Below are 17,500 nucleotides of genomic sequence, written 5' to 3'. Positions count from 1 at the left end.
GCCAGCGGAGGCCAGTGGTGGACCAGGGAGTGGATGTGCGCTATGCTAGCCCAGTCCCAGTATATACGTACTTGGAGTCAAGCAGTTCCAGAGCCGTGACAGGAGCCAGCGGAGGCCAGTGGTGGACCAGGGAGTGGATGTGCGCTATGCTAGCCCAGTCCCAGTATATACGTACTTGGAGTCAAGCAGTTCCAGAGCCGTGACAGGAGCCAGCGGAGGCCAGTGGTGGACCAGGGAGTGGATGTGCGCTATGCTAGCCCAGTCCCAGTATATACGTACTTGGAGTCGAGGAGCTCCAGAGCCGTGACAGGAGCCAGCGGAGGCCAGTGGTGGACCAGGGAGTGGATGTGCGCTATGCTAGCCCAGTCCCAGTATATACATACTTGGAGTCGAGGAGCTCCAGGGCCGTGACAGGAGCCAGCGGAGGTCAGTGGTGGACCAGGGAGTGGATGTGCGCTATGCTAGCCCAGTCCCAGTATATTATACGTACTTGGAGTCGAGCAGCTCCAGGGCTGTGACAGGAGCCAGCGGAGGCCAGTGGTGAACCAGGGAGTGGATGTGCGCTATGCTAGCCCAGTCCCAGCTGGGAGCGCTGGCCAGGACCCTGGGGAGGCTGGCCTGGTGGTCCCTGTGACAGTGGAGTCTGTGGTCCCATAATAACTGTTGCTCTGTTCGCTTCAACCTGAGAGAGACAGACAGACAGACACACATACAGAAAGGGGGGGGGGGGGGGGCAGACAGTTAGGCAGATTGAAAAGGAGTAAAAACAGAACCAAGGAAGGTACAGTTGAGAGAGACAAGAGAAGACAGAGAAGGGGAGTGATAGAGATAGTTTAAAGAGCTAGAATTGAGCTAGGGTAATGCAACTCAACTGGCTCTCAAATTCATGTGAATGTTTTTTTTGTCTTATTATAGCATTATTACAATGTGTGAAATTAGACAGGTATCTGATTGTATCTAACCACTTAAAGTATAAAAGCACTGAATTCAACTTTGGAGGTGGTTGTTTGAGCCATCAGATTGAAATCAGCCCATAAAGCATTTTCAAGGTATTTACACTTTGGTGTTTATGTGGGTGGACATACTCCGATCACAATCTGTTTACTCAAGACACATCTTAATACAACGTGTAAACAAGGCCCATCCAAAACAAGCCTAAAACAGCCTCGTAAAGGCGGGTTCACTTCAGAATGACTATATTTTCTACCCTTGATCGGGACCTGTGTTCAACACAGGTTAAACACAGGTCTCCAGGAAAAATCAAACTGGGGTGGGGGACGTTGCGATTATCATGTGTTCGTCGGTGCACTATCCAGTCAGCTACAAGCACTCCCTCACACGCTCGGTTGTGTTCGGAAAGTGGGCAAATCCAATCATATCCATTGAATGGAGCTCTGTGTGTTTAGGAGGCTGGCAGAGAAACAGAGTGCTGGCTGGCAGCAGGGATAAGAGGGCAGTTAGATGGCAGACAGCTGGGATAGATCACTCACTCACATGCACATATGAGCATGCACGCACACACACACAGAGCTGTCCTGGCTTTTATTTCCACTTGTGCAATTACATAAATGTAAGTAGGATGTGTTTGCATCTACCATTCTCTGCTAGACTCCCAGTTAAGTGCACTTAAATTCCCATATTTACTTCCTGGTGTCAGCCTAATTTTCTCATCAAACTGCATCAAGGTTTTGCGGTTTTGAAATCGTACGTCACACCCTGGCATCACTATGCCAAGCATAGACTTGATAGGTCAATTATCACAGTCGATTCAAAGTCAACCTGTCAGGTGGAAAATGTTAAGACTACTTTTGCCAAACGTCACACTCTTCAAAATACACTTATCTGTCAAAATTGATCAGGTCGGCACTGGAAAACGTGAAGCGTTTACACACATGCTCCTATTTATTGACTCTCTGGCTGAGCTTGTATTTCCTTTGAGCATATAAACTGTAGCTTAATTCCATTGGTAGTTTGAGTATGTAAGCTCCTGAGTAGCTTTATTTCAGTGGTAGTTTGAGTATGTAAGCTCCTGAGTAGCTTTATTTCAGTGGTAGTTTGAGTATGTAAGCTCCTGAGTAGCTTTATTTCAGTGGTAGTTTGAACATGTAAGCTCCTGTGTAGCTTTATGTTATTGGTAGTTTGAGCACGTAAGCTCCTGTGTACCTTTATTCCATTGGTAGTTTGAGTATGAGTTTTAGCATATAAACTCCTGTGTAGCTTTATTCCATTGGTAGTTTGAGTATGAGTTTGAGCATGTAAGCTCCTGTGTAGCTTTATTCCATTGGTAGTTTGAGTATGAGTTTGAGCATATAAGCTCCTGTGTAGCTTTATTCCATTGGTAGTTTGAGTATGAGTTTGAGCATATAAGCTCCTGTGTAGCTTTATTCCATTGGTAGTTTGAGTATGAGTTTGAGCATGTAAGCTCCTGTGTAGCTTTATTCCATTGGTAGTTTGAGTATGAGTTTGAGCATGTAAGCTCCTGTGTGGCTATTTTATTGTTAGTTTGAGCATGAAAGCTCTTGTGTAGCTTTATTTAATTGGTAGTTTGAGCAAGGACCAAGGACCAAGGAGCCTATGAAGAGACTCCTACTAATTTGTCAATATTATTTTTCTTTACTATCTTGACCACACAGGCTGGGCCACCCACCCCTCTAGACCAGAAACCACACAGGCTGGCCCCGCCCCTCTAGACCAGAAACCACACAGGCTGGCCCCGCCCCTCTAGACCAGAAACCACACAGGCTGGCCCCGCCCCTCTAGACCAGAAACCACACAGGCTGGGCCACGCCCCTCTAGACCAGAAACCACACAGGCTGGCCCCGCCCCTCTAGACCAGAAACCACACAGGCTGGCCCCGCCCCTCTAGACCAGAAACCACACAGGCTGGGCCACCCGCCCCTCTAGACCAGAAACCACACAGGCTGGGCCCGCCCCTCTAGACCAGAAACCACACAGGCTGGGCCACCCGCCCCTCTAGACCAGAAACCACACAGGCTGGCCCCGCCCCTCTAGACCAGAAACCACACAGGCTGGGCCCGCCCCTCTAGACCAGAAACCACACAGGCTGGGCCACCCGCCCCTCTAGACCAGAAACCACACAGGCTGGGCCCGCCCCTCTAGACCAGAAACCACACAGGCTGGGCCCGCCCCTCTAGACCAGAAACCACACAGGCTGGCCCCGCCCCTCTAGACCAGAAACCACACAGGCTGGCCCCGCCCCTCTAGACCAGAAACCACACAGGCTGGCCCCGCCCCTCTAGACCAGAAACCACACAGGCTGGCCCCGCCCCTCTAGACCAGAAACCACACAGGCTGGCCCCGCCCCTCTAGACCAGAAACCACACAGGCTGGCCCCGCCCCTCTAGACCAGAAACCACACAGGCTGGCCCCGCCCCTCTAGACCAGAAACCACACAGGCTGGGCCCGCCCCTCTAGACCAGAAACCACACAGGCTGGGCCCGCCCCTCTAGACCAGAAACCACACAGGCTGGGCCCGCCCCTCTAGACCAGAAACCACACAGGCTGGCCCCGCCCCTCTAGACCAGGCCATGGTAGATTACTTCGGGTCTCCTACCCGAAGTGAGAGGCTCGGCTGCAGATCTTCTCCAGCTTGCGTCGGAGGTCTGGGTCCAGATCCTCCAGGTCTGTGGGGGGCTCTGGGCTGGCGGCCGCGGGCGGGGCAGGCCCTACATAGAGCACATCCACCGCGGGGCTGGGGAAGTCCACCTGAACACACACACACACACACACACACACACACACAGACACACACACACACACACACACACACACAGAGGGGTGTAACGTGTAACACATTAGGGGTGTAACATTATGGTAATTATCGAAATATCGATTTTAACCGATTACATGCCGCCATCTGGTGGCTAGACTCGGCGGTGGTGCCAGATTCCAGCTCTAAACTACAAGACTCGGACAGCTGTGAACTCTTTCATTGAACCGGAAGTTCGATATGTAAACAGCAAATATCGTATCGTATCATTTGACTTTGTATCGTAACGTTTTGCAATGGAAATAATCTGTATCGATTTGTGCATTGTATTCAGCAGTTTAATTACTTTTCCATTCCATATAGCTACACTTGGTCTATCGAAAAATGTGTGTATTCTCTGTATTTGAGCACATGGACAAACCCAAGCCTTGACATGAACACAATGTCCATCTATTTGCCAGAGAATCACTGTGTTTACTTATTTATATCCATAATAACACATCTTTCCCTTAAAAAACAGCACAATCCACAAGTTTCACACATATTTAATGTATGTGCTAAATAGTTACTGTATCAATTTCAAATCATTGAATAGTATCGTCTTAATGAACCAATATCCCGAGTGTGAGAACTTCTGATTTAGATGGTCTTGTACCACGGTCCGCGGTGCCGGGGGCTTATTGGTACTGACCTGTAACACAATCCTCTCAGCCAGGGCTCTCCGGCGCCCCCCTGTGGGGCCTGCTGCAGCTGCTGTCCCCTGGGGAGACGTCCACAAACACAGCAGCTTGGTGCCTCTGGACAGAACCCTGAGAGACATACACACGCACACAGGCACACACACACACGCACACAGGCACACACACACACACACACACACACACACACACACACACACACACACACACACACACACACACACACACACACACACACACACACACACACACACACACACACACACACACACACACACACACACACACACACACACACACACACACACACACAAACAAAGAACAAAGACACGCATAAGCAAACATATGCACACGCACATATTACACACACACAAACCTTATGTGTAGAATGTCTACAGATGATGAGATCAGATCAACATATGGAATGAATATGGCCATATATGGAGCGTGTCTTGAGTGTATAGGGTTTGATGAGGTCAGATCAACATATGAAATGTCATAACAGGTCAGCTCCATATATGGAGATCTAAGGGTGGCAGCGGGGGCAGTGTCTTGAGTGTACAGGGTTTGATGAGGGCCCAGGAGACATCGAAGAGGAAGGATGGATGGGGATCAATTATGGAATATCAGAGCAGGTCAGCTCCATATATGGAGATCTAAGGGTTTGAGTATATGGTCATGCCTGGGGGTGACTGACTGACTGAGAAATGCACGATTTCATGCACGATTTCAATATAGAAAATAATTCACACACTAGCAGCCACTGTTTAAGCTTTGCATCTCACCGTCTGAAGTCAAACAGGGGCATGGAGACTTTCCCCAGAAGCTCAGGGCCTTTCCTCTGCTTATTGGAGTCTGGAGAGCCACTGGTGTTCTGGTTCAACACCCCAAACAGAGACAGACTCAGGACCGACTCTAGAGGCAGTAGAGCCACCGCGATGGGGAAGTTGATTCTGAGACAGAGAGAGAAGGAAGACGACATGGCAGCATCGTGATTGTGGCAGCATGTTAAATTCCCATATTTACTTCCTGGTGTCTCAATTCCCATAGCCTTTCTTTATATTGCAGAGTACCACAGACGAAATACAGTGTAAGTCCAAATTTCATTCTGACCCCTCCACGAAAAGGCCTCGTTGTCCTGACCCCTTATCTATCATTTATACTATGGATAAATAGTGTGGACTTAGACTGTTTTTTGTCTGTGGCATTAATAAGAACTGTGTTGAAAAAATAAACAAATGAATCCCGGCAGAATCAACTGACGGCGAGAAAACGCTAATGTCACTGCTGCCGAATTCGTATTTATTTTGCCAGAAACAGACTGTATCAAATATGAGTGACTAACTGTCGTAAACGATGCAGAGAAAGTTTGTTCATATTTGGACCACAATTCTTATACGAGATGATTCCAAGATGACCCAAAGAGACAACTCAGGAGATGAGCGAGTAACGTCAGGACTTGGGCAGAACAGAGAGGTAACTTACAGTTCATCCCATTTGACGTGGTAGAAGAAGTTCTTGTAGGTTCCCACTTTCTTGGATTGGACTGGTTTAAACAGGTTTTTGTCGTTGTGGGTGAGCGCACACATCAGGTAGTACTTCTCGAAACTGAAAGGCAAACATCAAGAAATATGACGTTACATTTCTTGAGTGATCAATTGTGTCTTATTTCCTGGCCGGAAAACTACGGACTTACTCAGGTCGGGTGTCATATTTCTATATAGAGAAGTAAGAGATGCATTACTTCACAACGTTAACAATAACCAACGTTAATAACTGTAGTTTACACAAACCAAGTTTTCGCTCACTTCTCAACTCTTCCCTGCCTATTGTACAATCCTCCATTCCAAAAAGTAATAATAATAAAAAAGAATCAAATCCAAATTTTTGTTGCATGATATTTTCCACTTCTCCCTGCAAGTTGGCACATACACAGTAAAATCCTCAGTGGTAATTCATCAATTTTTACACTCGGTTAACCCATTTTGGGCAGGAACCCCTTTTGGTGTTAGCATTATGTTATGCTTTAGCTATTGAAAAATAGCAGATCTACAAGCTCATAGCGCGCCAGCGCGAGTGGCGCGCTACGAGCTTGTAGGTCTGCTATTTTTGAAAAATCGTGAAAATATTTATTTCAGAAAACTGGAGGATTTAGAAGATTTTTTTTAAATTTCGAGGTCAGGCCTAAATGGGTTAGAATGAACAGAGGAATTGTGTGTCACACACACACACACACACACGTGGGAGGAAGATAGAATAAAAATATTATATACGAGCATGGCCAAGTGACACATGTCTTGTGTCAGTGGCTCATCCATTACCCAACGCCATCTGTGTGTGTGTGTGTGTGTGTGTGTGTGTGTGTGTGTGTGTGTGTGTGTGTGTGTGTGTGTGTGTGTTTGGCAGCACTGTGGCCAGCCATGCTGTCGCAATACTGTGTGGTGAACCGGGTGACACACACCACACTGCACGCCAACGGGGCAACAACCAGATGGCATGGCACGCTAGCTAACACACGCGACAACACACTAGCCACGACTACAACAAAAGCAAAATGCAAATTGACTGAAAATGTAGGTATTACTGTATATCATTCTAAAGCCCAACTGCCCTCGATGAGGCCTTTAGGAGGGCCATGCAAGCAGCAAGCGGAGCCGCAGCACCATTTCCCTGCATGCGGAACCATTGCCCACCACTCCTGAATGAAGTGTCTGGTGCTGGGACTCTGGTGCAACGCACAGGTCCTGGGCTCTGGTGAGAGCAGGAGTGGACCTGGTGAGACGTAGGAGGGGCCCGGACAGGAGTCAACCCACAGAGCCTAGTCCTTCCATGCGCCAGAAGTGTACCTCCCAGCCCTGGCAGAGTAGTTCTGGAGTAGTTCCAACGGATTGTGTGGCCCTGGTTTTGCCCTAGTGGGACAAATTGTGCACCATTTCTGGCCTGGGCAATGGCTCAGCGGTCCAGGCACCTTGGCTGGTAATCCAGTCTGGCAGTGTGCCGCGGGTTCGACTCCCGATCCCGACGGCCTTTACTGCATGTCACCCCCCCCCATCCCTCTCCCCATTACCTGTCAGCCTACTGTCTGTCCCTCCATAAAAAATATAAAATAAAGGCAAAAGCCACAAAAAAACAAAACAAACAAAAAAAACAAATTGTGCACCATTTCTGCCACAAATAAATATTAAATATAGTTTAATCATGGTTTGAGAACCACTGGTTTAAGCAACACTAGGAAGCATGCCCAAACAAGCAACTACACTTAATTCAGAAACAAGCCCAAAAATATGCAACCCACAACTACCAATATTTACAAGCAACTTTACAGGAAAAACAAGCCCAACGTTGCTTATAAAAAGCAGACATGGCAACACTGCTGCCAAGCACTGTTGCTCTGTGGAGTTTGTAGACGACCACATGCTTCCTCTGATGCCCACAGAGCCACCGGCTGCTGCCTTACACCTGGCAGTGAGGAGGTTCACTGTCAAAGCACAACGCACACATATCAGAACCATTGCTTTTCATCAGGCTTTTAGACTATTAGGTTTGTCACAATTATTACATAATCGTCTAATCTTGCTATATTTGTGATAATCACTTTTCTTTTGCAGAATTGTCATAATCATCAAAATCATTTCCATGCTGGAAAATGTTCATTATATTTCATATTTCCAAACATTTTCAAATATACTGGAAACGGCAGCTGTAAATAGCAAGCTCAAAACGCATCACGATGTTACGTTTTAGTTCGGCTATTTCCACTATTCATGTATATTTTTATTTTTTACATGAACCCATTTTGACCTGAGATCAGATTCTAAAAATGTCTTCTACATCCTGACAGTTTTCTGAAAAAGCTATGTTTCTATGTCAGTCATTCTTCGATTTTTCAAAAATAGCAGACCTACAAGCTCGTAACGCGCCACTCGGTGGCGCGCTATGAGCTTGTAGATCTGCTATTTTTCAATAGCTAAATTATAACATAATGCCAACACCAAAAGGGGTTCCCGCCCAAAAAGGCTTAAATGATGATATTTGTCATATATCTTCCCGTGCAACCATGCCGTGCTGCAAGCTTGTACATCAGCTATTTATTTTTTATTTGTTGTACTTTTTTTTTTTTTAATCTTGAAACTACTACTGATTTAGAAGACATTTTTAGAAGCGGCCTCCGGTCTTAATAAAAAGCCTTTGAAAAGACGCTCACACATTCTCTCCCAATTGGCCTCCCAGCTGAACGGGTGGAGGCCAGCCAGTAGGAGGCGCTACAGTGCAGTAACAAGGAGACAACACAACCCCCTGCCAAGCCGAGACAACAGTCTCAGACACACTGTCTGAGTTAATAAGGAACAGCAGCATTACAACATTACATTTAATAAGCTGAAACATTACAGACAATAAATCCACATCGGGAAAGTGGAATATCAGTTCTGGAGTGCTACGAAGAGCTGAATAATGATTGGTGTCTTTGGTATGAGCGCTCCGCAGCAACGCTCAACAGTACAGGATTATAAATAGCTCTTGGAGCGCAGGCTGTGTTGGCATTAGACAGGCTGTCATTAACTAGTTCCTCTGTCTTTATCGAGGCCTGCTAGACACTCGCTGGATGGCACTGGAAAACTGCAGGGAGAGATTTATGTTAACCACTTAATAACCCTAGCGTCCCTATTTTGGACATATAATAGGCAACATAGGAAACATGACAAAGGCGGATGAAAATTGACCCGTAAGGGCTTGTATGTATCAGTCAGTTGGTCTGTGTATGTATCAGTCTGTCTGTGTATCCATCTTTCTATCTACTAACCTTGTATTTCACATCTGGAAATTCCTGAAAGGAACGTGGTCATTCAACCTTTATGCTTCTATCTTTACGTCGACAGACTTCAGGAATGGTGAGAGATAGAGACAGTAAGACATTGACAGTAGGAAAGCCGAGAGTGTAGTAGAGACAGAAGGAAAGCTGAGAGGGAGACCGTGTACGAGAAACAGACCGTAGGAGAGCTAAGAAGGAGGCAGATTACAATAGAGAAAGATGTGGTGAAGTTTGATGTTACATCATAGCTGAGTCGTTAGTGAGCCCGTCTGGGAAACCAGAGGCCCGGGTTGTCGCAGGTATGATTCCAGGCAAGGACAGCAATGTGTCGATGTATGTGTCCCTGAGCAAGACGCATAATTGCTCCCTGAGCGCCGTAGAACGGCTGCTCACTGCTCCAGGTTGTTATAGGACCGGTGAATCAGAATGCAGAGGACAAAAACAACCCCAAGGAGTGGGGACTATTCTATTCTATAGTATAAACACATGTGTGGAGGTGGAGGTCTTGACTCTTAACCACTACACCACCGACCCGGGTTTTGAAGAGTTCTATTTAAACTGGTCTCCCACCGAGAAGGGGAACGGTCAGAAATACATCTCTTCTATGGTTTGGCTTAAAAGAAATGTTGTATGGTGTTCCTCTTTTTTCTGTGGACGGCTTATATCACAGAGATGTTTACGTTGCAACCAAACACCAGCTGATTTTTATCGTCCCCTCTTCCGACAGGACTGACTTATTACCGTACATGGTTGTTTATCTGTTTTAAGTAGTTTTCATGACCTTTTAAGTGGCAGAGGTTAGATTAAATTTGATTAGGAGGTTTGTACTGAGTAACGACACATGACATGGTGGCATTCAGATTCAGTACAGCTTGATGGAGGAGAATCTGTTCCACATGCACGGACATTAACCACCACTTAACCCCATTTAGACCTGGCTGGAAAACATGTGCGATTTGACTCATTTTAGATTTTGGCTATATACCTATATATATAGAAACATAGGTTTTAGAAGGCATTTCGTTGCTGTCAGGCAGAAACCCCACCATGTTCTATCTTTTGTGTTTTTTTCGTAAATTTAATGTCCTATATGATCAGCGATCATACTACCATAGCAAACATACAAGCTCACAGATTACGTGCCGCCCACAAGCTTCTACATCTGCTATTTTTAAACAAAAAAATAAATAAAAACACAAAACAAGTAAACTTGAACTAATGATCATAGAAGGCATTTGTAGAATCGGCTTCAGGTCTTAAACCCATTCTGGGCGGGAACCCCTTTTGGTGTTAGCATTATGTTATGCTTTAGCTATTGAAAAATAGCAGATCTACAAGCTCATAGCGCGCATTTTTGAAAAATCAAAGAACCACTGACATAGAAACATAGCTTTTTCAGAAAACTGTCAGGATGTAGAAGACATTTTTAGAATGGGCTTCAGGTCTTAATAGTTTAGGCACAAAATGTCAGAGTCCTGCATCCATCACTGCCGCGTGAGAGACGGGGCAGAGTGGAAACGTTGGCTCAGCTCTGTTCCAGACACTGGGCAGATAAAAGCAGCAGGGTGTAACCAGACACCGTCGTGGAAGAATTAGACACGCACGACAACACCGGAGCCAAGCAGCCAAGAAGACAACAACAGTGCTAGTGTTGGTTCTCAAAGCTTGTCATATCAAGGACCCCCAAATTGATATGTATTTTGGGCCGCAGACCGGACCACCATCACCCAATGTTTTGTGCCAGGGACCTCCATAAGCAAAGATTTTAGTTAAAATTAAAAATATATATATATATATTCAAAGATTTGCACAATTGCTTATGATTTAAAACAAATAGCAGATCTACAGGCTCATAATGTGGCACAAAGTGAGTTTGAATAGCTGCTATTTTTGAATAGCCAAAATTATAAAATGTGGTTATTACGTTGTTTAAATGATTGTGACGCTATATTAAAAAATGTGGCTGCACCCCCCCTACCCACACTGTGACCAATCACACAAATAATCTAATTCAAAGCAGTGGGCACTTCTTAAACAGGCACTTGTCATTAATTTATCCAAACGATTACATTTCTGTCAAAGTCTAAAAGTTAGCACAGAATGGTGCATTTCTCAGGGAGAAATACAACATCATCCCAGAGACATACGTGTGTGTGCGTGCGTGCGTGCACGCAAAGGATGTTTGAGAAGGGCGACTGTGGCTCAAGAGGTAGAGCAGGTCGTCCAATGATCCATGGGTCGGCGGTTCGAATCCCGGCTCCTCCTGTCTACATGTCGAAGTGTCCTTGGGCAAAATGTGTGTGTGAATGGGTGAATGTAATGCACAATCTATGTAAAGCACCTTAGATAAAGGCGCTATATAAATGCACCATTTACCATTTTGAGAACTTGTATATGAGCACCTGAGAAGTGGAGTGTGGGAGGTTCTAATAATACTGATCCAGTGGGTGTTCTATTCACCATGAAAGGTGTTTTCACCTTCACCTGAGTGTGTTATTAAATCTTTATTCATCAAAAGGATTTATCTGAAGAGATGTAACTGGCCTTGCACATAGAAGTAGTCTAGTTGTCAAAAAGTACCCCTTTCGAACCAGCCTTAACCCATTTTGGCCTGACGTCTAAATAAATAAAAAGTCTTCTGAAAGAATATAATTATATTCAAAGATTTGTGCCGCATTTTCACGATTTTTCAAAAATAGCAGACCTACAAGCTCGTAGCGCGCCACTCGGTGGCGCGCTATGAGCTTGTAGATCTGCTATTTTTCAATAGCTAAATTATAACATAATGTTTAAAACACCAAAACTGTTCAGTGGCCAACAGTACTTCTACAGTACTTAGTTGCTAATTCTGTATAATATGTATAACAAGAATAAGATGAACTGACTGCAGTACTGATGCTGAATGAAAATAAATACATGAAGGGTGAATCCAACATTGACTGCCACTTTATACAGTTCTAATAGGATAAAAAGGACCAACTCCAGGGTAAACACATAACAGGCCTTCTACAATGTCCACCATTGTGTACAGTGTTAATGTGGGATAGACAGATTAAACAGGGCTTTTAATGTGTGTGTAACTTCATTTAGGGTTGGGTCACTTCAAATCATTTAGTTATTTCAAAGATTTTGCCTTGATTAGGATTAATGAACAATTACTTATAAGTTTGTACTCCATGTGACGTACGTACGGCACCATTGTATGAGGTCCTGCACGGAGCTCAAGTTACGTGGATATTCAGACTAAACGATTTAGCTGATTATAAAAGGAATCTATTATGATTTTTTAACGTATCAATTCATTGATTAGGTGTTAATTCGCAGTATAGTGGCCTGTCAAAATACTCAACGTTTACTTAAATCTCTGCCTCATTACCTGCTGACCCAGTTGGTAGGGATGCCGTGCATGGCGAACAGCGTGAACTGCAGGTGGTCCGTGGTCCCGGAGGCCTCCCGACTGCCCCTCCCCTCTGAGGGGCAGTCGACACCAGCGTTGGGAGCGGAGGAGGAGGAGCAGGAGGTGGAGGCGTCGGAGGAAGAGGAGGCGACGAAGGAGGAGGATGAGGGGCAGAAGGAGCGCAGGTAGAGCTTGGCCAGGTCGTACACGGCCTCCGTCAGGAGAGACATGCTCTCCTCCACAGCGCTGGTGTGACCTGAGACAGACGGCGGTAGATGAGATACCTTTACTATCCCGCGAGGGGAAACCGGGAAACCCAGAGCCGTTAAAGGACCACTTCACCACTTTTCAACCTATTTTCATATAATAGGTCCTCACTAATAATCATGGCACGATTTTTTTCTACTCAGTCTGTCTCTCATAGGAGGGCTGTGGGCAGTTTTTTGCAAACATTTTAAGAGTTTTTTGCAAACATTTTAAGATTTTCATTATCGTGAGAACGATGGCTTCCATTTTCGCATTGCAACTTTTCAGGACTAGAAAGCCTGCAGTTTCTATTAGCTTGTATTCCCCATCGATGATGTCACTGGAGGACGGTTTCTGAACTGCCCACAGCCCTCCTATGAGACACAGACAGAGTAGAAAATAATTGCGCCATTTTTTCAAGATTATTAGTGAGGACCTATTATATGAAGATAGGTTGAAAAGTGGTGAAGTGGTCCTTTAAGAGTTACAGGTAAAGAGTAAGGAGAAAAAAAAAAGTACCGTCGTGTACAGCAATATAAGGCAAAAAAAAACAAAACAAGAAGCATCAACAATACAGAGCAACTGAACCTCTACAACTGAACCTCTACAACTGAACCTCTACAACTGTACTGCACTATGCAGTAAAACAACAAGTCAGTAAGATGGTGGTAGTGACGTGGGGGGGGGGGGGGGGGGGGGGAGAGAGAACACGTGGGGGGGAAGAACAGAGCGAGGACCAAAAGGAGGAAATTCAATATTAGCACATGTCGGTATTAATAATAAGTCATCACCGTCAGGTGGAAACCTTGCATGTCCAAAAAGCTCTTGTTGAAACTCTTCATAAGTTACATATTCTTATAACCCACAGACAGACTTAACCACATTCACTTTCACATTGTTGTACATTTAATCTACCTTCAGTATCTCATCACTTGACCTGATAACAAAACTAACTGCCGGTCAGTTAGACAGTCGTACAGTCTATTGGGTCACCCAATAGACTACAGCAGAGAGGGACAACATTGGGTGCGTGGGTATTCTGATGCACAAGGAATGTATGGAGTGGAGACATGGGGGCAGTTTCTGCAAGGGAGTTTATTTCTTTGGAAACACAACGGGGTACGCACGCTTATCCGACGCACCAAAAGTCTGACATGCACAAATCACCCGTTGCCCCCGACATGCGTTGGTCCGACATGCGTTGCGTCGTGCTTGCGGTTAGGGTTAGGTTAGGTTAGGGTTTGGGGTAAGGTGTCGGACTGTTAGTATGTAAGGAATGTATGCCTGTACCCAACACAACTGCATTTTATCGTATTCGTAATTGTCCATGTTTATCCATAGCGAAAAATATATCGTAGGTGGCCATTATGACAAGCCATTAATGAAGTCATTGTGTTGCTTCTTCACACAAAACAATCCCCTGCCCTGAACTCTCGTTTTCCCAAAACAGTGCTCCAGTGTTTGTTCTGCCTAGCGCATGTGCAACATTCTGCACCGTCGACATACATCCCTCTACCCTCCCTGCCCTGGGGTGATGTGGACATACATCCCTCTACCCTGCCCTGGGGTGATGTGGGGTGAAAGGTAATGGAGAGGTCACGCTGGGTCTTGATCAGACAGACAGACAGACAGACAGACAGACAGACAGACAGACAGACAGACAGACAGACAGACAGACAGACAGACAGACAGACGCCCTGGGGTGATGTGGGGTGAAAGGTAATGGAAAGGTCACGGTGGGTCTGGTCGTCATCTCATCTCAGAAGACTTGTCTATTCTCACGTATATAATGCCTATTGCATCACACCTGGAGTACGTTTAGTGATACGTGATATCTCTGGTCCAACGTCAATGTGTGGTCCTTGGACTTTCTCAGTTCTAGTAAAGTGCTTATGCAAGTTACAACATCTATCTGTCTAGAGCTAAACTGCTCTACTACTTGGTTAAATATTAAATACCTTTATTACATTTGTACTTTTATTTGACCTATGTCGCTATGACACCTGCTAAAAAAGGTGTAACTATGGAAAAACAGGAGGCACTTAGGATTAAGAATAAGATGGTTGTGTGTGTGTGTGTGTGTGTGTGTGTGTGTGTGTGTGTGTGTGTGTGTGTGTGTGTGTGTGTGTGTGTGTCTGTATACGACACTCACCATTTGATGATCCTCCCGATGACCTGGACCCAATCTACACAAGATATGACAAATAACAGTAAAAATATAATTCATCATTTTATTATATAATTTATTAACACTATTAACACTAGCAGCTCTGAACAGCTACTCTGTGGAAAATGTATGAACAGTTTTCAACATGGAAACAATTAGAGATGATGTAATAATTATTGTACAGGTCTGGCGTGTGTGTCATGAGTGTTTATTCCTCCTACATCGGGCGAGCGGGTCCGGGGAAGATTGATGGCGTGGCGCAGCCTCTTAACGGCCTCTGTGATTGGCTGAGTCTCCACCTCGTCCAGTGCACAGCACAGATTCTTCACAGTCTGTATGACCCGGTCTACTGTCTTATACTGAGTACTCTGCGCACACACACACACGCGCGCGCACGCACACGCACACACACACACACACACACACACACACACACACACACACACACACACACACACACACACACACACACACACACACACACACACACACACACACACACGGTTAGCATCTGTGTACTGGTAAAATGGTGCATTTACATAGCGCCTTTATCCAAGGCGCTTTACATAGATTGTGCATTACATTCACCCATTCACACACACATTCATACAACGATTGCAGCGGAAGCCATGCAAGGTACCAACCAGCACATCGGGAGCAATTCGGGGTTCAGTGTCTTGCCCAAGGACACTTCGACATGTAGACAGGAGGAGCCGGGATTCGAACCGCCGACCCATGGATCATTGGACGACCTGCTCTACCTCCTGAGCCACAGCCGCCCCTGTGTGTTATTAAATTAATATATTCTAATCTAGTGGTTCTCAAAACTTTTTTATTTCAAGGACCACATAAGTCTGAGTGTGCAAATGTTCCAAAAGGTCTCTTTGTACACTCAGAGTTGCAGACCTGTTCAAAGGTTCATTTGGAAGCCGCTCAAAGTGCCTTGACCCCACCTCAATTAGAGCCTTGACCCCACCTCAATTAGAGCCTTGACCCCACCTCAATTAGAGAAACCACTGTTCTAATCGTATGTAAATACGTATTACTAATGTTGTAAGTAATGCATATTTAGTCTATAATGTATTTGTGTTGCAGCAAACTATATATCTGGTGTTCTACTGTATGTACATGTACGTATGTGTCTTTTAAATAAACACAATAAAATAAAATATGGTAGTTTTTTACAAACATAGGCAAACATATAGACTGAACACTATATTGTTCAGGCACAAGTTAAAATGTTAACACAGCAAGCACTATTACGCTGGAAACTGTGGGAGAGGCAGTTAAATGCATGCACGCGCGGAACGTACACGTGTGTGCATTTTTACAGAACATTACTCATTCCATGTGTACCATATATTCCTCTATATACTGTACAGTCGCTGTATGAGTCTGTTTCTATTTTTGGCCAGTTCCATTAAAGTGGACTCAGTCCACAGCTGAGAGGAGTGGAAAAGAGGAGGTTGGTTTGTAAAATGTAGGCTCTGCTATAAGAACCCTGGTCTGTCTCAATCTGTACTCAATTACACCGTAAACTGTACAGTAAACTGTGATGAAAAACACATGCTCTGTTGCTAGAAAGCCAGCCTTTCCAGGAACCTCACTCTCCTGTCTGTCCATTTCTTTCTCGGTCATCCATTCATCCAATGACTCATTCATTCATCACCCTTTCTCTCTCTCTCTCCCTTTGTCCTTTCTCTCTGTCTTCCTCTTTCTGTCTCTCTCTCTCTCTCTCCCTCCCCAAGGCACTATAGAGCGGTGGCAAATTATTTAAATGACCCGTCTTGTTGTAACCACAATATCACAGCTGGTTAAAAGACAGCAGCCAAATCCGTCACTTAAGACACAAAAGCGAGATGGGAAAGAGAGAGATGGGAAACTTATTGTCAATAAAACCTCCTCAAAGCACCTCCAACAACCAACAATAAAATGACAATGAGAAGACTTCCTTTATGATGTTTACATGACAGTGTCAGGGAACAGGAACATTGAATAAATGGCATGACGGCAGGACAGTACCTCATTCTGCAGGCAGATGTTCACCTGGTTGTGGTAGCCCTCCATATAGTCTGCCAGACCTTGTCTGATGGAGAGACAGACAGACAGACAGACAGACAGACAGACAGACAGACAGACAGACAGACAGACAGACAGACAGACAGACAGACAGACAGACAGACAGACAGACAGGGACAGCGAGACGGATAGGAGACATGGAGACAAGAGGCAGAGAGTGAGATAGGAGGTGTTAAATTACAAAATAAAATACAATAAAAACCATGGAGATAAGAGGTTAATATATTGTCTTCTGTACCTGGTGATGTTCTCCCTGACAGGTCTGTCTACCAGAGACAGGTGTTTGTCCAGATCCACCACAGAACTGTCATCTTCAGCCTGCAGAGAAAACCAACCACAGAAACTCTCACATTCTGTGGACTATGCCTGTCAG

At 45.2% G+C, this 17,500-nt stretch overlaps 1 protein-coding gene across 2 annotated transcripts in view; it reads right to left on the bottom strand.

Moving 5' to 3' along the window:
• pik3c2a (phosphatidylinositol-4-phosphate 3-kinase, catalytic subunit type 2 alpha) overlaps nt 1-17,500 on the bottom strand; it is a 108,900-nt gene that overhangs the window by 23,559 nt on the left and 67,841 nt on the right. For both annotated transcript variants that reach the window (XM_079501665.1, XM_079501666.1), the window contains 10 exons: nt 17,366-17,445; nt 17,071-17,134; nt 15,270-15,416; nt 15,034-15,067; nt 12,615-12,891; nt 5,914-6,036; nt 5,214-5,381; nt 4,422-4,539; nt 3,575-3,726; nt 491-682 (listed from right to left, as the gene is read on the bottom strand). In XM_079501665.1, coding sequence (XP_079357791.1) covers nt 491-682; nt 3,575-3,726; nt 4,422-4,539; nt 5,214-5,381; nt 5,914-6,036; nt 12,615-12,891; nt 15,034-15,067; nt 15,270-15,416; nt 17,071-17,134; nt 17,366-17,445 — 1,355 coding nt within the window. The remainder of the gene's footprint in view (nt 1-490; nt 683-3,574; nt 3,727-4,421; nt 4,540-5,213; nt 5,382-5,913; nt 6,037-12,614; nt 12,892-15,033; nt 15,068-15,269; nt 15,417-17,070; nt 17,135-17,365; nt 17,446-17,500) is intronic.

Source organism: Electrona antarctica, assembly GCF_951216825.1.
Source record: "Electrona antarctica genome assembly, chromosome: 5".
Taxonomy (NCBI): Eukaryota; Metazoa; Chordata; class Actinopteri; order Myctophiformes; family Myctophidae; genus Electrona; species Electrona antarctica.
This window is presented reverse-complemented; position numbering and strand designations above follow the sequence as displayed.